The 22,461-nt window shown below is 50.4% G+C and overlaps 1 protein-coding gene across 1 annotated transcript in view; it reads right to left on the bottom strand.

Annotated features, from left to right (window-relative positions):
* Trim71 (tripartite motif containing 71) overlaps positions 1 to 20,560 on the bottom strand; it is a 53,014-nt gene extending 32,454 nt beyond the window's left edge. The window contains exon 1 of the mRNA XM_051140621.1: positions 19,389 to 20,560. Within this exon, the coding sequence (XP_050996578.1) occupies positions 19,389 to 20,201 (813 nt within the window). The 5' untranslated portion in view covers positions 20,202 to 20,560. The remainder of the gene's footprint in view (positions 1 to 19,388) is intronic.
* Positions 20,561 to 22,461: the final 1,901 nt, after the last annotated feature.

Here is a 22,461-nt window from a genome sequence, read left to right on the forward strand (position 1 = left end):
CCTCAGGCTCATAAAACTCCAGGGAAGGAAGTGGGGATTAGCCACTTCCTCCCACCTCTCAAGAAGGGGTTCCAAGTTGTACCAAACTAAAGAATAGACGGTGCCGGGATGGGGGTAGGAGACAATTCCGTCACAAGGGCCTATACCTGGCCAGGGCCTCTGCAAGGGGAGGAGCCAACTAATCCTGAGGGTCCTCGGGCTTTGGTTTCTACACTTGAGTCCAGTCTCCGCGTGGCTATTTTACTGAGGCCTCTTGGCCCGCCCCTTGGCACGGGTCTGGACTCTGTCCAAGAGCGAGCAGAGCACTGGAGGATTAAATGTTTGTTTGCCAAGTGCTGTGATGGTACAATGGCTTCTTTTACATTCCATTGGTCGGGTTGGTCCTCATCCTGGACAATATACAACCCTTCGAATTGCACCCTTATTCTGGGTCTTGTTTTAGAGACAAGGTCTGACTATAGCTCTGGCTGTCCTGAGCTCACTATGTCTATTATAACAGGCTGGCTTTGAACTCACAGAGACCACCTCTGCTTCACAAATTCTGGGATTAAAACCATGTACCACCACACCCAGCTCAAATTTCAACTTTAGCTAAAACCTATCTTATCAACTTTATTAGAGCTTAAGAAATGTGGCTTAATTTTTAAAATATATTTAATGATTTTTTTTTTTAATGTAGCTTACAAAGAAAAAATATTTTTTGAGATGTGGTCTCAATCCAGGCCTGCCTAGAACTAACTCAGAGATCCTCCTGCCTCTGCCTCCTGGGCGCCTGGGATTCATGCACAACCATGCTCCAATGTCTCACAGCGTTAAGCACCTTGAAGCTAGCTTTGATTGAACTCCGTGTCTTCTTGGCCTCTGCCACCCATGTGCTTGTGTTACAGGCCCACGTCACTATACTGTTAGTGGGCCCAGACCCTTAGCACAACTGACTCCATGGTGGAAGGGCACCATCTGCTAAAGCTAAAACAAAGGCCTAACCCATCAAAGTCCACAGTTCTGGGAAAGTCTCTAAATGTACTAGCCTTAATCTGAGCTGGGCTTGGTGGCGCTCGCCTTGAATCCCAGCACTTGGGAGGCAGAGGCAGGCAGATCGCTATGAGTTGGAGGCCAGCCTGGTCTACAAAGTGAGTCTAGGACAGCCAAGGCTATACAGAGAGACTCTGTCTCAGGGAAAACAACAACAACAAAAAGCAGCATTCTGACTGCATGACCTCCTGACTGAGACCAAGTAAGGCTGGACTCCTGACACACAGTTATACCATAATCAAACTCTCAGTACAGGAGGAAGACTCTCACCTACCCCCAGTAGAGTCAATCTGATTTCTTCTCCTGTTGGGCAAAGCAAATGCTGAACCAGAAAAGGGCAGGTGTAGATCTGCCCAAGCACCTTGTCCCACCCTACCCTGCAGCAATTTCTCTCTGAGCTTAAAGTCTTTGCTGAAATCATACAATGCTGGTATTTTTTTGTTCAGGAGTTCCAAACCAGCTGACTATGTTGGCATATTTTAATCCCAACACTCAGGAAGCAGAGGCAGGCGAATCTCTTTGAGTTCAAAGCCAGTCTGCCTGGTCTACACAGTAGTTCCAAAACAGCCAGTGCGACATAGAGTAACCCAGTCTCAAAACAAACAAAATGAATACAAATAACACGCATGCATGCATGCCTAAAATCCTCTCCTGGAGTTGCCATATGTGTCCTTGTGGCTCAGCTCAGGGAGAGCTCAAGGGCTGGCAGGGATCCACACACACCTGTGTGGTAGCAGGGAACCAGACAGCGCAGCAGCTCTTTCCTCCGGCTGCCCTCCACTGAGCCACATCCCTAGCATAGGGATTGCATGGACTTCAAAAAGCCTCTTTCTGGTCATTACAGCTGACCCCAGTCCTCTTCAAGGACACTGAAGATACCTGCGTGGGGCCATGGAGATCTTTAGGGAAAACTTTCAGGAACCCCTGTGTGAGGCTACCATAACAAACGTCAGGCATCAGGCAAACTTATACCACCCAGAACACTGCATGCAGGACACACATAATAAAACCATGAGGATAATTTGATGTCTGAAATTAAAATCTAGTTTTGGTGAGGAAAAGGCTAAATACGAAATTGGGAGAGGCTTCCTGATAAAGTGAGGGGACAAGTCACACCTTAAAAGGAAAAGATTGGGATTTAAAAAAATGCAACTGCAACCCCCAACATAAGGCTCCACAGGCACTCACAGGCCTTTTGTTTAAGAAAGCCCAGGAAGTCAGGACAAAAGCTAACTGGTTAAGTCCAGTTTAGGGAGGGCTAGCGGGGGCCAGTCAAACTAGGTCTACCAGCTCCTGAGGGGCAGGGCTATCCACCCAAGGCAAAGCCATCCATCTCCTGCCACACTACAGGAGGCAGCTACTCCCAGCCTTAGGGAACAAAGCCCAGAGAGGAATCCCTACATGCAGGGCACGAGGTACCATAAGCCCACTGTCCTCTGGGTGCTGGAGGGAAAGCTCCAGTTGAACCTCAAAACCAAGATCTATAAGCAGCAGGCAAGCTGGCTATGGTGGGGTGAGTCCTGGGGCGTGAGGGAGCAAAGTTCAGGAAGGAACAATCTCCGAGGAAAACAGGCCCAAAGCCCTGGATTTAATCATTAACGGCTTCTCCAGGGGTCTTTGTATTCCTGCCGTGCACTGGCTTTGCAGTAACTAGGGCAAACACTCCTGCCCTTCAAAGCCTGGAGGGTGGGGTTGTTTAACATGAGGCAGGCATCACCATCACCACAGGAGATGAATCAAGGAGATTCCACGGGCGATTCTTAGGGAGAGGACACCTCTGTTCCGGCTGACTCTATGGTGATGACACAGGGGGAGACAGCTAAGCCACCTAGGCTCTGCACGGCTCTCTTCTCAGAGCAGAGGACAGCCCAGGCAGGAACAGCCCTAAAGAGGCTGAAGCAGGAGGATTGCCACAAGTTCAAGAGCAATTTGGGCTGCACAGTGGGGGCCCCAAGATAGCCTGTGTGAGACCCAATCTCTAATAATTTAATTAGCTCTTAATTAAGCAAATATTCAGTGGAACCCAGCAGCTTCCTGCAGCCACAGTCTAATTAACTTGACCCTGGTTAAACTGAAAGTCTTGCCTGTTTCAGAGGAGCTCTAACTGCCCAGGCCCTTCCCAGATTTCCACAGCCCATCTACTCAAAGGCTGCCAGGTCTTTTGGAAGCACCAGGGGTGGGCTCTTCTCCTTCCTAAGTACACCCACAATCAATGCCCTTAACCCAACCTCATCCAGCCCAATTCCCTCCTGTTTCCAATACACTTAGATCCTACTGGTATCCAGGGACTGCTTGTGGGGAAAGAATCAGAGCTCTGGCAGGGCTGGTGAGACAGCCTTCCTCCACAGCCAGGCTTCTGGGGGAGAAAGGAGGGCTCTAGCCTCTCTCTGCAGGAAGGAAGCAGCCTGCAGCCACAGTAAAGATCAGGGAGTCACGTGGCCTCACTGGTGCCATCAGGTCACTTCCCCTGGGACCTCATCACCAGCGGAAGGCTATTCTAAAAGGCATTTACAATAGCTGGTCTATGGCAAAACTCCCCTGATGTGGGCTAGGGGAATACCTCAGTTGGCAGTGTCTGCCTAGCCCACCCGCCCCCATCTCATCCTCTGCACATTTTACGTTAAGAAGCTTTAAAAAAAAATTTTTTTTTTTCCCTGAAAGGAAATGCCTTCTGCAAGGGAAGCCAACCTGGCTGCCTAGGCAAGTAACCAACCTCAGACCCTACTGCCCCTACACAAAATATGCTGTCAATTCTGAGGGAAGTTCCTGGCTTCCCTGTCCTGTCTGGTCACCTCTGTGACATCACACAAAAGCTGGCTTTCTGCTTCTCTACCACGCACCTAGTGTGATTGCTTGGGAACTTTAAAAATACAGCACCTTTACCAGATGACATATTGCCTTTCCCTATTCTAGTGATGCAAAGGTCCCCAGAAGGTAACTCTGCTTCTCTGTGTCCCTCAAAGACTCAGAAGGTCAGGCAAGGCATGAGCATCGTATTGATGGAGTGGAATTCACCTCCGTGTTTTCCAGGCAGTCCTCGAGGAATTCGCCTCCCAGCAGGCATCTGCTCAGCAGCAGCAAACAATGTGCCCTGGCCGTTTTGCATTGTGACCCAGAAACAGCAAAAAGGGAAAAAAGAAAAAAAGAAAGAAAAAAAAAAAAAAAAGTACGCTGGTTGAGAACATTCTGCACTCATCAGAAGTGAGCCAGGACATGGCAACTTCCACCAATAAGACCCACCCACTTGAGCCGGCCATGGTGGCCCACCCCTTTAATCCCAGGGCTCAGGGGCAGAGGTGGGCGGGCGGATCTCTGTGAGTTCGAAGCCAGCCTGGTCTACAAAGTGAGTTCAGGACAGCCAGGGCTACACAGAGAAATTCTGTTTCAAAAAACAAAAAGACCCACCCACTTGCTGGGAGTAGTGGTGATAGTCTCCTTATCAAAATCTGTGTCATTGGTCCAGGAGTAGCAGTGGCCGCACACACCTTTAATCCCAGCACTCTGGCAGGGAGAAGCAAAGGGATCTGAGTTCAGAGGCCAGCCTGGTCCACAGAGTTCCAGAACAGCAATACTACACAGAGAAACCTTGTCTCATAAAACCACCCATCCCCAGAAAAAAAAAATATATATATTTTACTGGGCCTACAACCTGGCTCAACAGGTGGAGGGGTTTTCTGCTAAGCCCTTGACCTGAGATCAACCCTCAAGACCCACATGGTAGAAGGAAAAACCAAGCTCCCTCAAATTGTCCTCTGACCTCCATGCATGTAAAAACAAAAAACGTTTAATCTGGGAATGGTAGTGCATGTCTTTAATCCCAGCACTTGGGAGGCAGAACCAGGTGGATCTCTGCCAGTTCAGAGGCCAGCTTGGTCTACAAAACGAGTATAGGACAGCCAGGACTACAAGAGAAACTCTGTCTTAAAAAACTAAATAAATTTAAATAAAAAAAGAAACTGGATGATTTATTTTAATTTAAAAAAGAAGAAGAAGAAATTGGCCAAAGTACATGAACAGAAAGCTCAAGGAAGGAAACCACAAGTGAGCAATAGGACACATGACAGCTACACCCATCAGCCCTTTCTGTTAGTGTAAGGTAAAACAGGACCGGCCATTTTTCTTCCATTAGGCTGATGACAATAAGGGGCAGAGAGTAGGAGGAAATGGGGCTGGGTGTGGGGGAAGCTCCCAAGAGCAAGGCCAGGACCTATTAACATTTCCAGTGTGCCTCTTGAGGGTCCCAGCAGCCAGGGAACCAGGCAGGAGCTGCTGGAAGAGGACAAATATTCCTGTCAGCCGGAAGGAGGGAAGAGTCCAAGTCTGAGCAGTAAGAGCCAGGCAGCCCTTCCTCAGGTTAGCCCTCTTTGGCAAATGGTCTTCCACAGGCTTTATTTTAAATGTACAATGGCTGCTAAGAACATGCTAGGGTCTGATGGGGAGGGAGGGAGGGAGGGAGGGAAGGAGGGAGGGAGGGAGGGAGATTGATTTGATTTAGGGCCAACAAGATGGCTCTGCAGTTAAAGAACTCTTGTGAACTAAAGGCACATGGTGGCTCACAACCTCGCCTAATCCCAAATCTGAGGCATTGGACATCCTTTCCAGACCTCCTGGGAACCAAGCACATACATATATAGAGACAAAGTTCTTTTGTACAAAATAAATATGTCAAACGGTGGTGGTGCACACTTTTAATCCCAGCACTGGGAAGGCAGAGGCAGGCTGTGAGTTCAAGGCCAGCCTGGTCTACAAAGTGAGTTCAGGGTAGCCAAGGATACACAGAGAAACCCTGTGTCAAAAAACAAAACAAAAACAAAAAAACAAAAATAAATACATCTAGCCGGGCATGGTAGTACACAGAGAAACCCTATCTCAAAAACTCAAAAACAAACAAACAAATAAATAAATAAATATGCACGCAAGCAAGCAAAACCTAGCCCTTTTCACCTGAAACTCACATACAGCCTAAAGAACACGTTACTTACAAGTGGCTATGTCAAATCGGACTAGACAGACAGGAACAAGGCAGCCCCAGGAATCCCTGTTCTAACCTCCATCTGTCAGACTGTAAACCGAGTGAGCACAGCAAAGGGAAGGGCTGAGAAAGGTCAAGCACAGAAGCTTGTCCATGCTAGTGGACAAATGAATTCTATAAACAAGGTCAGTTTTTAGAAGAGCCTCAAAGTTTGACTAAAGGGACACAATTTAAAAACAAAAACGCCATCCCATGTTCCCGCCTCAAGTGTTACCAAGAGGAGCTGAAGTAGGATTTTTTTTTTTGTGGTGCTGGGAACGGAACTCCAAGCTTCGTGCCTACCAGGCCCTGCCAGTTACAAGCACATGCTATAGGATTTATTTAGTGTTCACCTATCTGCGCCCCTCTTGTCAACAGAGCAATCCTGCTTCAGATGCAGAGAAGACAGCCATCCAACGACAGAACAGGTACCAAAGGGCCTGGTGGAAAAGGAGCCAGCCTCAGACACCAATAAGCAAGCAGCCTAGAAACAAGTTCCGCGGGCCTAACAGACTGATTGTCCCTGAATAAGCAGCATCATAAAATCAAACACCGCCTAGCTTCTCCAGGCACCTTAAACAATTAGCAGAAGTCCAAGGCCGAACTGGGCGACACAGTGAGATCCTAGCTGCGAGGAAGGGAGGGGAGTAACACAAAACAACCGACGGGAGCGAGCGTGTCATCCTTCCTGTGAGGGGAAACCATGTGAAGCTGCCTCTGCTAGGCTAGTAAGAAATCCAAGGATAAGAGGGCCCAGGCTCGGGTTCCTAGCACCCACATGGTGGTTCACAGCCATCTGCAGCTCCTCGCCCAGGGACCTCTTTAGGGCACTGCAGACACTGCAAGAATGCAACAGGCAGACACACATGCAGCTGAAATGCCCATACACCCACACACCAAAAAAAAAAAAAGGTGTTAAAACTCAGAAGCGGTGATGCACACCTCCAATCCCAGCACTCAGGAGTTCAAGGCCAGCTGAGTCTACAAAGAAATAGAGTCCAGGACAGCCGGGGCTACACAGAGAGAAACCCTGTCTTGAAAAAAGGAAGGAAGAAAAAAAAGTAATTTTAATACTGTCAAAAAATGAAAAATAAATGTATGACATGGAAATGGACAAAGTGTGAGAAAAGAGGGGTAGGTGTAGGGGAAAGATATACTGAGTACATTACTTGCTTGCATCCACAATGGATATATATATGAATACATTAAAATAAAGTAGCAGAAACTCAATGTAGTGACGACTCTTGCCTGTAATCCTAGACCAGGAGGCTGAAGCAGCACCACTTCAAGTATGAGGCTATCCCTGGCTACATTACATATAGCAAGTTCTAGACCAGATGGACTGGAGTAAGCCTGTCTCAAAACAAAAACAAAGTCCCTCCACAAATCAAGAGTACCACACCTCAGTGAAAGCATGCACGCTGAGGGGCTGGAGAGAAGGCTAAGAACAGGCGCTGTGAGTGGGAATAAAGCCTTTCCTCTCCAGACTGATTCTGGTCTCGGTGTTTACCACAACAACCCTACTAAGCACACCCTACTAAGAGCTGGGTGTGGCACCTGCTGCCTTCAGTCCCAGCACTTGAGAGGCAGAGGCAGGCAGATCTGTGAAGCTGCCCAAACAAAAGAGCGGGTCCTACTTACTAAAGCCAGGCAGCTCACAACCTGGTCCTGAGGCTCCAGTGCCCTCTTCTGACCTCTGCTTAGGTAAGGTACCTTCACACATAGGCACATACCTGCACAGACACACTTACATAAATACAGTTAAGGGGCTGAATCAGGCATCGTAGCACTCCCCTTTTGTCCCAGCACTCAAAAAATAAAATTAAATAGTACGGGGCTGAAGGAAGAGAAGACTCAGAGGTTAAAGAGCAGGTTTTTCTTTCAGAGGACCCAAGTTTGATTCCCAGCACTCACATGGCAGCTCACAACTGTCTGCAACTCCTGTCCTAGGGCACCGAACACTCTCTTCTGACTTCTGTTTGTTGCATGTGCTATAAACATATATGCATGCAAAACACCCATGAAATAGATTTTAAAATAACAATTTTTAGCCAGGGGTGGTGGTGCACACCTTTAATCTCAGCACTCAGGAGGCAGAGGCAGGTGGATAACTCTGAGTTTGAGGGCAGCCTGGTCTACAAAGCAAGTCTAAGACAGCCAAGGCTACACAGAGAAACCCTGTCTGGGGGGAAATTGTGTTTTTGTTTTCATTTTTGTTTATTTGGTTTTTCTTTTTTTTTTTTTTTTTTTTTTTTTTTTTTTTTTTTTTTTTTTTTTTTTGGTTTTTTGAGACAGGGTTTCTCTGTGTAGTCTTGGCTGTCCTGGACTCGCTTTGTAGACCAGGCTGGCCTCGAACTCACAGCGATCCGCCTGCCTCTGCCTCCCGAGTGCTGGGATTAAAGGCGTGCGCCACCACGCCCGGCGTGTTTATTTGGTTTTTCAAGACAGGGTTTCTCTGTGTAGCCTTGGCCATCCTAGACTCAATTAGTGGACCAGGCTGGCCTCAAATTCACAGAGATCCACCTGGCCCTGTCTCCCTGAGTACTGAGATTGCAGGCCTGTGCCACCAAGCCCCACTGGTTTTTAAGCCTGGGCAGCTCAATCGGTTTTTTGGATGTTTGTTTGTTTGTTTGTTGAGACGGAGTTTCTCTGTGTAATAGCCCTGGCTGTCCTGGACTCATTTGTAGACCAGGCTGGCCTCGAACTCACAGAGATGCACCTGCCTCTGCCTCCAGAGCCTGGCAGCTCAATCTGTTTTTTGTTTTTTGTCCCCTCCCTTACCCCAGATAGGGGTTAGGACTCGCTCTATAGACCATACTGACCTTGAACTCACAGAGATCCTCCTGCCTCTGCCTCTGCCTCTGCCTCTGCCTCTGCCTCCGAAGTGCTGGGATTAAAGGAATGCGACACCACTGCCCTGCTTGCTTTGGTTTTGGGGGTTTGTTTTGGTTTTGCTTTGGCTTTAATTTGTTGTTTTTTGCTTTCAAGACAGGATTTCTCCGTGCAGCCTTGGCTGCTCTGGACTCACACTATAGACCAGGTAGGCTTCGAACTCAGGTTTTTACAACTTTTTAAGGCTGAAAAATTGACTGCACTAACCCCTCCCCATTTCACAAGATAGTAACTAAAGGCAATCCAAAATGTCTCCTCACAACATCCCAGAGAAACTAAAAGCATACCCGGGGGCTGGTAAGACCAGCACTTTGTTTTGTTTTTTGTTGTTGCTGGTTTTGGAGACAGGGTTTCACTATGTAGTTCTTGCTGCCCTGGAACTCACTGTATCTGAGATCCACCTGCAAGTGCTGAGATGGAAGGCTTACACCACCACACCTGGGCACTAGTGCAGTTTTTACAAACAGCAGGTGTGGCCAAAGTATGCTAAAATCTATGCTACAATGTAAATGAGCAAAACCATGCAAGTAGCCGGGTAGGCAGACAGGGTTAGTTGTCATTTCTCTAGCCAAGGCTGAGAGGTACAGATGGCACTCAAAGACACTGGCCATGGTGGGGAGGGGAAGGAGAGGCTCCAACCTCCAGTTCCTGTCTGTGACCTGCACTGAGCCACCTCTTTTCAAGGCTGTGACTGTGTGCGATACCAAATTCCATCTAGAACCAACACATTCCCCACTGTCTACCTTCCAGGGGCAGCCACCCACATAGAAATGACAAACGTCTGCAGTGATGTTTCATCTTTCCTTCAAGTGGGCAAGGACTACCAAGTCCAACGATGTGCTCAGAAAGGCTCCCAGTTAAGTGGAATTCAGAGGTAGGAGCGCTGCAGAGCCTATGGGGGAGTGAGTTCCCAGCAAGGCCCTGGCCTGACTGTGCTGGCTCTACCTCCGAATGTGCCTGAGTCCATGAGAAAATTCACGCCTCATGATAATGAGATTACAGGCTTGAGGCACCATATCCAAGTAAAAACAGCCTTTAAAAACTGTTTCCTCAGGGACAGGCGTGGTGGCGCATGCCTTTAATCCCAGCACTCAGGAGGCAGAGGCAGGAGGATCACTGTGAGTTCAAGGCCAGCCTAGTCTGCAGAGCAAGTTGTAGGACAGCCAGGGCTACACAGAGAATTCCTGTCTCAAAAGTACCCCCTCCAAAGGGGGGGGGGTGGGCGGCTTCGCTGATCAACAGATGTTTTACCATATCTTACCAACTGAGCACCAGCAGCCACAAGGACCCCCTTAGATGGATGTCACTCCCTCCCTGGGAGGTAGGCTGCTCTTCCACTGTTTGCTTTTATCTGCACCCATGCCCTGACAAGCATGTGCAGATGACAACAGAGTAAGTTCTCTTGTCAGATGGGGTAGGGGACTGGACTCAGCTCTTCAGGCTTGGTAAACACATCATCTCTGCTAGTTCAACCATCTCACCGGTCCTATGTAGGCAGGGTCCTCCTATGTAGCCTTGGCTTGGACATGAATTTACAGCAATTCGAATAAACCACTAACCCTAGACTCTGATTCCTAACTGATACATTCAAATAGCCCACTAGGCTCCATGAAGGGGGTGGGGAAACCTCACACCTTCCTAAGAAGTTAAAAAGAGACCAGGTGGCCTTTAGTCCCAGCACTCAGGAGGCAGAGGCAGGCGGATCGCTGTGGGTTCGAGGACAGCCTGGTCTACAGAGCAAGTCCAAGACAGTCAAGGATACACAGAGAAACCCTGTCTCTAAAAACCAAAAAAGAGCTGGGTGTGGTGGCACACACCTGTGATCCCAGCACTCGGGGAGGCAAAGGCAGGCAGATCTCTGTGAACTCCAGGTGAACCTGCTCTGCAAAGAGAGTCCAAGGACAGCCAAGACTACACAGAGAAACCCTATGTTGAGAAAAGAAGAAAAAAAGAAAAGGGAAAAAAAGTTCAAAAGATTTGAGGGAGGCTCTCCACTGAGACACTCCCTGAACTCCTCCCACAGCAGGCTCTATAGAAACTACTCTCCACAGCCCAACATCTAAACCCTCACCCTCCACAGTCCAACATCTAAACTCTCACCCTCCACAGCCCAACATCTAAACCCTCACTCTCCAAGACTTTCAGCCCAACTCAAGCCTCTCACCCGAACCTGCCAGGGGCCACCATGATCCAAGTTTCACAGAAGAGACCACACTGGGAAGGCTGGGACCTCCTGCTGCTTCCACGAAGAAACAGCCCAGACATCGATGAAGATGAAGAGCCCTCCAAAGCCAGCAACCAGCAACCAGGACCGCTTGCCCCAAAATCAAGAGTCTTGCTTTGTAACCCTGGATGGCCTGGGGAATTTTCAATGGTGCAGCTAACTACAAAATGTTGTTATAAGAAACACAAGCAGTACCTGTGAGGTGTGGGGCCACACCTGCAATCCCAGCACAAAAGGACAGTCTGGGCTAGAGGCTATCCTGGGCTACAGCTGTCTGAATAAGCCTGGTGACCTGACTTCATCCGCCCCAATAAAGGTACAGGGAACCAGTCAGGCCCCAGTCATCCCAGCGCTCTGAAAGCAGAGGTAGGTGGATTTCTGAGATCAAGTCTGCTCTTCATAGGGAGTTCCAGGCCAGCTAGGGCTACATAGTGAGACCCTATGGCCAACCAGGGCGAGGGAACGAACTCCATCCATAGAGTTGTCCTCTGACCGCTGACGTGTGCACCACATACTCTAATGAGTTATTTATCTTTACTGTACCTGTTTTGATTACACCACACTTAAGCATACATTGGGAAAGACATTGGCTAGAAGCCTATGATGGCTTCCAAATCAACACTATCTCTCTCCCTTTGGCATCGATCCCGGAAGGCACAGACTGAAACTACAGGTGTTAAACTGTCCACCATACTGTACTGCTGTGCCTCAGCTGGCGCTGCAGCTCAGGGCAGAGGTGCTCTCTGGCTTGCAGGAGGCCTTGGGTTCCATGCTCAAAAGAAAACAAAGGCCTGAGTTTACTGGTATAGAAGGATGTTTAGTAGCAAAATCCGGGTTCACATGTACACACACACACACACACACACACACACACAGTCCCTCACATTTTGGCCTCTAGAATAAATGAAACAGGACTGCTAGAAAACTGTGGTCCATGAGACACCATGGAGTTTCTGACTAAGAAACTAAATTTTTTTTCCTTTTAGAGACAGGGTTTCTCTGTGTAACCTTACAGCTGTCCTAGATTCAACTTTGTAGACCGTCCTGGAGCTCACATTGACTCACTTGCCTCTGCCTTCCTAGTGCTGGATTAAAGGCATGCACCGCCTGACTTGGGAAACTAATTTTTAATTATGTGTATGTGCACAGGAGTGTGAGTGCCCACAGGGGCCAGCAGTGAGCTTCAGGTGGTGGGTGCCAGTCACTAAACTCCAGATACTAGGAGATGAGCCAGTCCCTGGCCCCAGAAAATATTTTCTGTTAACCATGCAAATGGTTATGGCTAGAAAGCAGCTAGTCAAACGTCCTTAAGTAACTGTAGAATGAAGCTGGCAACAGGTGAGGTACAACTTTCTTTTTTTTTTCTTTGGGGAGGGGGTGAAGTTCTATGTAACCCTGGCTGCCCAGGAACTCACTCTGTAGACCAGGCTGGCCTCAAACTCAAGAGATCCGCCTGCCTCTGCATCCTGAGTGCTGGGATTAAAGGCGTGTACCAGCACTGCCTGGCTGAGATACAAAACTTTCCATCCCAGGGCCTCTCACCTACTCATGGTCCAAACAAAACCCAAGGTGCAGCACACACATCAATCATTTCACAGGGAAGCCAAGCAATGAGGCCCCTGTCCTTCTCAGTCCATTTCATTCTGTCATTTTCTGCCTCAACATGTTACCATGGACTGACACCTGCAATCCCAAGAAAGTGCTTACAGAGAAAAGACTACACCAAACATTAACAGGAGGTGCTAAGCACATGGCTCAGCTCTCCCAGGGAACCCTGGTTCAAGTCCGAGCACCTACATGCTACCCTGGTCTACAAACTGAGTTTCAAGCCAGCCAAAGAGCTATGCAGTGAGACTGTACCTCAAAAAAAAAAAAAAATCTAAAACAACAGAAAAACAAACATGCCCATTCAGAAGTAACAGAATGAACCCACTCAAGACAGAACTCCCAACCCGCTTACAAAGCAGGCACCCTCAGAGACTGCCTCCTCCAGAGGCATTTGGTTTGGAACAGGCAAGGCTTGGGGGTGGGGTCCATATGATAATTAAGCTGGGATCACTGCTGGGAGAGGGAACCCCTCAATAGCTGGGGGTGATCCAAGGATAAATTAAAACTAATCTAAGAAGCCTACTTTAAGGGGAAGAAAACAAAATAAAACACAGAACTAGCCTACTAGTAAGTTACCGTAGATAGAGCTCTCAGAAATACTGAGTGGGTTTGGATGGAGAAGGGTCCCCGAACAAATTCGTTCTCCCCGTCCTAACCCCTCTACCTGAAAAGAGGTGGGCCAGCTGCAAGCAAGTCCAGTTTTCAAGTGTGACTCCAAGGGAGGGAGGTGAAGTCACTTTCAGATGCAAATAAACTAGCACCTTCCCTCCTGCCCCCCCAAATCTGCTAAGGAGTCGATCCATTTGGGGCTGGGGAAAGTGCTGGTAGGTAACGTGCTTCTGGCTAGCTAGCCCCCCCCCCCAAACACTAAAGCGAGAGATGACTAAGAACAAACCCAAAGTGGAAGAGAGATACCCAAGAGCACAGTACCCAAGAATAGTCTAGTTTGGGGCAAGCGGGCCTCAGCTGGAGGGGAAGGTGGGAGAACCCGGAAGACTGCCTGGAACTCTTTCTCAGGAGCCTTCTCTGCTGTCTTTCAAAACAGAGAAGGCAGAACAGCCTTCGGGTGCCTGCTGTCCGCTTGTGTCGCAGGTGGAGGGAAAGAAGGGATATTCTGAAGGTGCAAACAAGGGGTAAAATTCATCGCAGTGATCTATCTCCCACCACTATTGACTAAGAATGAGCGCAGCTACAATAAACCTTGACCCGTGTTTGGAACTGGATGGAGAAAGAGCAAACCATGTGACTGAGCAGCCACAGGGGATTAAACTTTAGAACCACCAGAGCTCAAGTAAGGGGGCCCTGCTGATGTCACCCCTGGGGAGGCTGAGGCAGGAGGGCCAGCCCAGGCTACATAACAAGTCCCTGACTCCAAATAACAAAAGGACAGGGAAGAACAAGTCAGAATCTTTAAAAAATAATAATAAAAAATAAAAAACAAAATCAGATTTACGCACACTTTCCACCCCGGCAAACAAGGCAAACAAAACCCCACAGCAGCAGCTTCACTTCATTTACCCCTCCCACAAGGGCAGACACACAAGAAAGCTATGTTTTAAAAGATAAAAGGTTAGGCTCATCCACAGGCACAGGCGCCCAGGAGAAGCTTGCAACCATTTTAAAGGGGTGTTGTTTTTTTTTTTTTTTTTTTTTTTAACAAACCAGACACCATGGCCTGAGTCTGAAAGGCTTGGATTCTTCTAAAACATAGTATTTATCTGACTAAAAGTGAAACACCGGGGGTTATGGTGAGCAATTTCATCTGTCTCCAAACACTTTCAAGATTTCTCTATTCCAGATACAACTTTGAAAAATGTTCTTGACAAAAGGAAGTTAAGTGAAGCCTGGAGGTTCTTCTTCCCCTAAAATATCTTCACTGATACCCAGAAAACCTAATCCAAACACTGAAAACCAGATTTTGTAAACAACTATGAAGTCTATGCAATTTCAAAAAGCAGATTTCCCTCCCCTCCTCGAGATAATTTCAGAAGCATACACAGAAAGGCTTCCGCACTGTGGATAGAACAGCCCCCAGTCCATGGCCTTTCTCACATCTAAGGTAACAACCTAACAGCGGGCTTGGACTAGCTGAACTAGCCACGCTGATGAAATTCTGCTCCGTGCACTTCAGTGAATAGTCCGGGTAACAGTCCACAAGCCTGGCAGTCAGCAAGTGGCTTTACATTCACTGAGAGCGTTTACTTGCTCAACTACAGGCAGTGGCATCACTTACAAGGAGCTCAAAGCTCCAAGTTCAGTTTTGCAGCCCACAGGTGAGATACGCGCACTGTGACCTGAGACCCTCATCACTCTCCCACCAGTAAGACTCCAGTTAAAACTACACTTTTGGAAGAAATTCTAAGTTTACCATAAATCTGACCTCCAGAGAGGACAGATAAAGAAAGGTTAGGATGGAGAGAGGGTTTTCTTCTGCTTGGTTGTGACATGGGTCTCATCTCTTAAGACGGGCTAGTCTTCCTGTAATCCTAGGACCCTCTGGCCTGCTGAGGCAGAACCAGGACAAGGTGAAGAGGGGAGGGCGAAACAACTACTTTGACATTCAAGTACTTTTAAAAAGTATATGGTTTTAAAAACCATTTTGCGGCCAGGCATGGTGGTGAAAGCCTTGAATCCCAGCACTTGGGAGGCAGAGGCAGGAGGATCGCTGTGAGTTCGAGGCCAGCCTAGTCTACAAAGTGAGTCCAGGACAGCCAAGGCTACACAGAGAAACCTTATCTCAAAAATTGGGTTGGGGGGGAATGACACGACACATATTTTGCACAGATTTTGTAGTGCACAAAGACATGCATGATTTAAAAAAAAACACAGACAAGAAGTAACAGCAGGCAAAAAAAAAAAAAAAAAAAAAAAAAAAAAAAAAAAAAAAGCAGCTTCAATCCTAAGAATGAAGAAGAAGAAGAAAAAAAAACCCTCAAAAAACTAAACAAAACAACAAGGACATAGAGACTACAGACATGATGCTCACAGGTTGGGAGACAGGAAACAGACTGCCCTGTTCAAAGATCAGGATCTGGAGTAAGACAGTCCCAGGAAGACTCCATATTCCGAGTTAAACCAGTTTGGGATTAGTTCTGATCTTTCCAGAAACCCACCTCAGGCTGGAAAACTAAATCCCAGCCAGGCCTCCCCTGTATCCAGTCTCTGTCATCACCTACCAGTCCCCAAGGGTCCCCTGGAGTCCTGCCATTCATTTTAACCAAGCTTACTGGCCAGCTTTGGGTCACTCAACACACTGACTTCCTTCCCAGTGTAGCTCCCAAAGTAAGCAAGTACTCACATACTAGGTAGTCACTGGGGAGGCAAAGGGGGGTGAGAGAGAGTCACTGACTGATAGGTTGTGGTAGCAGCCATCCCAGAAAAACGAGAAAAATCTCTGAAGCCTTGAGCTTTTCACAAGGCTTCAAGAAAATGTAGCCATGGGACCCCTGTCCCTAGGATCAGAAGCAGCTTTTCTCTAAGCATGGAACCAGCCAAAGGACTAAGCAAGCAGGTCTTCTGTGCCAGAAAACCCATGTCTCCTTTTTAAACCTCCCCTTTAGATGTTTGAGACAAGGTTTCACTTTGTAGCCCAGGCTTGCCTCTGTCTCATCCTGGGATTGCAAGTGTAAAACCATGGCCAGGTCTTTCTAGGTTTCAAAGTTCTTGTACTTTCTACTTAAACCAAATAAATGTTCAGACATCATGCCTCAAGTTCCAAATTGGGGGTAACACATACCTTTAATCCCAGCACTTGGGAGGCAGAGGCAGGGGGATCTCTGTGAGTTCAAGGCCAGCCTGGTCTACAAAGTGAGTCCAGGACAGCTAAGGCTGCACAGAGAAACCCTGTCTCGAAGGAAAAAAAAACCAAATTGGGGGTTTGTAGGATACCTAAACAAGGTCATCTTCCCAGGGAAAAGTTGGGTGACAAGGCAGCCACAGCACCATCAGTCCCTGAAAGGAAGACACCCCAAATTATTTCTCCCTGTTGACACAGGATTAACTTCACAGGGTTGCATATTTTTAAAAAACAGGATGGCACAGTGAAATTCAAATGAGGTGCTCTGTGTACCACAGTCAAGACAGTGGTCCATCTATCATCCCCTAAAAAAGTGAAGACAGCAGAGACCTACCAATCATCCCCCCCCCCAAAAGAGCCCCAGGTACTCTTTCCCAGCCAGAGGCAGTGACTTCTCAAAGGGAACAACTCATTTCCTGAGACCCTTAAAGACCATTTCCAGTAAGGAATAACCGGCTGACAATTTCCAACCTTCTTGCTTTAATAAAAAGCCGGGAAAACTTAGCAAACGCGACATTCCCTTGACAGCCTCAGTTTCCTGACCGTACCACGTTGAAAGGGGCTTTTTAAAGACATCATCTGGGTGGGAGGGATGCTGGGTGCAAAGAGCCTCAGGTTCCTCACCCACGCCGTTCAAGCACTTTGATAATTTACAGAGACAAAACAGACACAGCCAATAACGAAATCGTGTCATCTGCTGAGAATGGATGGAAACAAGACTAGGAAGGAAAACCGACTTTTCCTCAATGTGGCCCATGCGAGGATAAGGGGCTTCAGAGACAGGGGGCTGAGGAAGGACTGGGAAGGAAAAACAAAAAGCTGACATGGTCTCACAGACCCCCAACATAGGTATTTATTTATGACTCGAAAGCGGAAGAAAACTAAGCAACAGGCGGGTGACAGGGCAGCAGCTAGGAAAACACGTATGAAGATGCCATCGAGAAACTCATTATTTTACCTGCTTCATCAAAAGTGTTTGTTTTGTGGTGATGCCAGTCATGGTGCTCTCTGTAATCTCAGCATTTGGGGACGTTAAGGCAGGAAGATGGATGGGTCAGAGACCAACCTGGGCTAGAGTTCCAGGCTAGCCTAGGCTAAAGAAAAGACCCTATCTCAAAATAAACAGGCGAGAAGTGAGCCTTTTTCAAATCAGCCAGCGACAAACAGCCTTAGAGCCTAAATGAGAAGCATCTCTGAATAAAACTTAACAAAAAATGACATCTTCCATCTTCCTGCTAAGGGACTTCCTAAAAGTAACGGGAAGAACATACTAGAAACATCCAAGCAGTAATGCAAGAAAGCCCGAGTCAACTGGGGCTGAAAAAATGTGAGCCACGGAGTCTATCTAAACTTCAGAAGAAACCTTTAAAAAATAAAGGTTTCCTCCCCGCGTTAGAATTTCAACTTTCTGTGCAAGCTTAGTCAACATGAGGGCCACCAGAGGGTAGCTGTGCCCTCCTCCCCAAATAACAGGTCAAACACTGGACTCAACTGTGGGGGCACCGGTGATCCCACAGTAAGTCAAGCAGGGCTGTTTGTCCCCAGCTTCTCCCCGCGGCGGTAGATTGCGTGGGTCTCTGATTTACAGGTAGGTAGACCAGGTTGCCCAACCCACCAAGGCTAAGTAAGGGTGGTCCCACCAAGCCTCTGCCCTCGGCTTCCAGTGGGGTTCCCAAGGAATTGAAGGTAGTGTGGTCCAATACCAAAGTGGGGGGAAAAAAGAAATCAAGAACCCAAAGGGATGATCAGATCCGAGGGCGGGCAGTGCAGCCCTCAGACTTGGCATGCCGTCCCCCCCCCCAAGTTCGCGCTGCGGGTGGCTGCACAATTTTTCCAAGCCAAGTGGACTGCCTGTGGATGACGGGCAGGCGGTCAGGGTGGCCAGCGGGTCCCTCGAGAGATGGAAGATGGGGCCGGCTTGGGTACAGTGCCCGAGATCCAACTGCGACAGTCCCCAATCTGGCTTCTAACTCTCTCAAGGGCCCCCACGAGGCCACATGGTCACAGCACATAGGTACTCGCCAACCAGAACATGCTTTACACACAGAATGCAAAACAACTGCAGAAGCAGAAATAAGGACTCAATACCGGTGTTCCTTGGTTCTTAAAAAGCCATAGGCAGAGGCCCCTAACCACAACAACCAGGCAGACAACTTGGTGAATGGCAACCTGTGGAAAATGACAACAAAAACTAAGTCTTCCGGGCCTGCACGCACGTGGGAAGCAACTCCCAACCACAACCATTCCCTCCCCACCCCAAGAGCTCTCTCAGCACATTGGGCGGCCTCTGGCGGGCCCACACAAAAGGAGTCCACGGCTCCACAAATATACTTTATCTCTTCACAACCCGTGCCTATATGGATACACCCACTGCACATTTTACCCCACAGGAGAAAAAAGAAGCCATGAAGGTGGGCTGGCAAGATGGCTTATTGATTAAGAGGCACTTGCAAAAAAAAAAAAAAAAAAAAAAAAAACCCAGAAAGACCTGACTTCGATCCCGGGGCCCACATGGTGAGGAAGAGACAACCGATTCCTGAAAAGTTGTCCCCTCACCTCCACACACGTGTACAAATAAATGTTTTAAAACAAAAAATTTTTTAAAAAGGTCAGGGGCCTGGAGTCTTATTTCCCGGGTAGAATTGAGGTGCTTAAGGCCCTGGGTTCGATCCTCACTAATAAAAACAAACAGAAAACCCGAAACAAGAAACGGAGGTAATCTAATGTTTTGGCCAGGTCCGACTTCTCGGGGGGGACCTAAAGAAGGGGTGCTGTAAGTCTGCAAAAGCGTCCTCTCCCCTCGCCCGCGCCCCACACGCACTCACCTCGTCGTCGTGGTGCTGGCAGAAACCGAGGCGCTCCGGGAACACCGAAAGGATGGAGAAGGGCGCGCCAGCGAAGGGCGGCCCGAGCCCTAGCTGCTGCGCTGCCGAGGCGGCCGCAGGCCCGGGCGGCCCGCGCTCGATGTAGTGGTCCTTAGTGAGGCGCACGCGCTGGTGCGCGCGGACACAGTTGTCGCACAGGTGTTCCTGGCAGTCGAGGCAGCGCGACGAGGCGGCGTTGCCCTCGTCGCACGAGCTGCAGCCGTGAGGCCGGCGCAGGAGCAGCGCCGCGGGGGAGGCGGCCGGGCCGGGAGGCGGCTGCGGCGCTGGAGCGGCCGCGCGCTGGGGCGGGTGGTGCGCGTGGTGCCGATGGTTGCTGTGGCCGCCCGCGCCCCCGGGGCCGCCGCCCGCGCGCCCGTTCTTGGGCGGCGGCTCGTCGGCAGTAGCCACCACGGCGTCCAGCAGGTTGCTGAGCAGGAAGGCGGACGACGGCAGCGCGTCCATGCCCGCCGCCTCGGCCAGGACCACCTTCTGGTCACACACGGGACAGCGCAGCTTCAGCGCCTCGGCGGGGCCGGCGCCGGCGGGAGCGGGCAGCCGGTGCGCCTCGAGGCACGGCCGGCAGAAGGCGTGCAGGCAGGGCAGGATGTGTAGGCGCCGCGCAGCCGCCCCGGGGCCGCTGCCGCCCGCGGACGACGTAGACGTCTGCGAGGACGACGACGAGGCGGACGAGCTGGAGGAGAGCGGCGCGGACGAGCCGCACATCTCCTTGCATAGCAGGCAGATCTGGAAGTCGGGCTCGGGGAACGAAGCCATTTGCAGGCGGGCCGGAGGAAAGAGGGCGTGCGGAGAGGAGGGCGCGCGGCTCACTCAGCAGAGCGCATCCAGGACGCGGTGGAGGCGACCCCTGGGCCACCTCGGCGCGGCAGGCATGCACTGCCACTCTGCAGCGGGCGAGCGCCGGCAAAAGTCTCAAAGTCCGTCGTGGAATCCAGTCCCCGCGGCGCAAAAGAAATTTGGTCCTGAGTCTTGTGTTGCCTCCTCTCTTTTCCCCCTTTTGCCCCAGGCTAAACGGATTGAGTCTCCTGGAGGGAGGGGAAAACGCTCCCAAGTCGCAGCAGCCCAAGTCCCCGCGCGCGACGCCAGCCGCCCCGCCGCATGACGCGGCGACAGGAGTTCCTGCGTGGCGGCCGAGGCGCAGCCTCCCCCGCGGCGCGGTCGGCTTGGGCGCGCAGCTGCGCCTCGTGCGGGGGCCCCCGGCCCGCGGAAGCACGCGTGCCAAGTACGCACGCGCGCCCCACGCACTCGGCGTCTCTGCGCAGCCGGGCCGGGCCGCGGTCTATTTGCGCTCACACGCACGCGCGCCCCACGCGGCCCGGCGCCCGCGTGTCCCCCCGGCCTCCTAGCTCTCTCTAGCGCGGGCTCCGACCCTTCTCCGGCCTCAGGCGCTCCGCGACGCGGGGCCACAGGTCCCCGCGGGCCGCCCTGAATTATTCATCGGCGGGAAGATATTGGATGTACCCGCCGCCCGCTCCGCGCGGGGCCGTCGTGCAATGCTATCCGCGTTCCGCGCGCACCGCGCGCCCCTCCTCCTCACGGCCGTCCTCTCCGAAACCTGGGCAGCGAAGGGGGATCACATTTCCTTTGTCATCGGGCCATTTCACCCTCGCTCGGGTCCCCCCTGCAATCCCGGAGCCTCGGGAACCGAGTCTCCCTCCCGGGCGTGTTGGAATCAGAGGAGCCGGCGAGGGACCCGCGCGGCCACTTCGGGAGCCGCGTGGCCAACGCCGCCCGCGGCTACCGCCTGCGTCATCCTCCTGCAAACGAGTCGCCGAGCGGGGACGCGGGTGGCCCCGGCTGCGCTGCGCCTACCGGGCTCAGGCTCTCCCGGTGCCCTGGTCTCCTGGGTTGCTTTGGGTTTTATTTTGCACTACTCCCCCGAACGGGGGGCTGCGTGCGCGCGCGCATGTGTCCCCTTCTTTCTCCGCTTTGCCGCCTCTTGGAACGCCGGTTATTGGGACTGATCGGAATTCGGAATCCTTTTAATCTCCAAAGGAGCAAACTCACTTCCGCCCGAGTGCTGGGAGGGGTGGGGGAGGGGAGTCCGGGGAGGGGGTTCCAGGCAAACAGGAAACATTAGCCCTCTTGGCCCGGCCCGCTTTTGTGTGCGCCTCCCCTCCTCCCACCACCCTCCTCCCCCGCTCCGGCCGCGGGGGAGAAGATCGCCCCCAGGCCCCAGTGTGACGACCTTTGGAACCTCCCGGGCGAGGAGCGCAGAGCGACTCTTCCGTTTATTTAAAAAAAGAAAAAGGGAAAAAAAAAAAAAGGGCTTCATTCTGAATCCCTGCCTCTTGGAGGCTGATGGCCACTGCCTGGGAGAGCTAGGGTCCCTCTCCACCACCACCACCTCCTTTTTCTTCCCCCTCTCTTCCCTTCTAATTTCTCTAGGACTCTACAAAGCTGAGACTGACCTCGAAGCATCGCACAGTTGTGCAGTTGGATGCATAGAACTAAACAAGTCTGAATTCTGATCGTCCAAGGGGCCAGTTGCTCTCAATTTTAATGGGAGCCCAGGCAGCTGTTAAGAGGAGGCGACCCACTGACGGCCCCGCGGCCATCTGGGTGGTGCCCTAGGCGGTCCTGAGAGAGAGGAACTTAAGGCTCTTTGGAAGAATGACTTGGAAAGGCTGCTCTCAGAACTTTAAAATGCCATTTAAGATGGGCGTGGTGGTGTATCCATTATAATTCAGGAGGCTGTGGCTGGAGATGGATATGAGCCTGGACTACATGGTGAGACCCTGCGTCAAATTAACAAATGAGTAAAATACATAAATATCAAGGTGGGTATAAAGTTCCACAGGGTGGATTATACTCCTTTGGAAAGAAGAAGATGGACACTGGAGCCTCAGTCGTTCAAGACCTGAGCCACGTGAGGCCTCTCAAGAAAGTGATGAAAGAGCTGAAGATTTGGCTCTGCAGTCTGTCAAGAGGACAAGTTCAGTTTCTAGAACCCACTTCAGGTGGCTCAGAACTGCCGGTAACTCTAGCTCCAGAGAATCCAACTTCTTGCCGTCCT

Source organism: Acomys russatus, chromosome 32 (genome assembly GCF_903995435.1).
Source record: "Acomys russatus chromosome 32, mAcoRus1.1, whole genome shotgun sequence".
Lineage (NCBI taxonomy): Eukaryota > Metazoa > Chordata > Mammalia > Rodentia > Muridae > Acomys > Acomys russatus.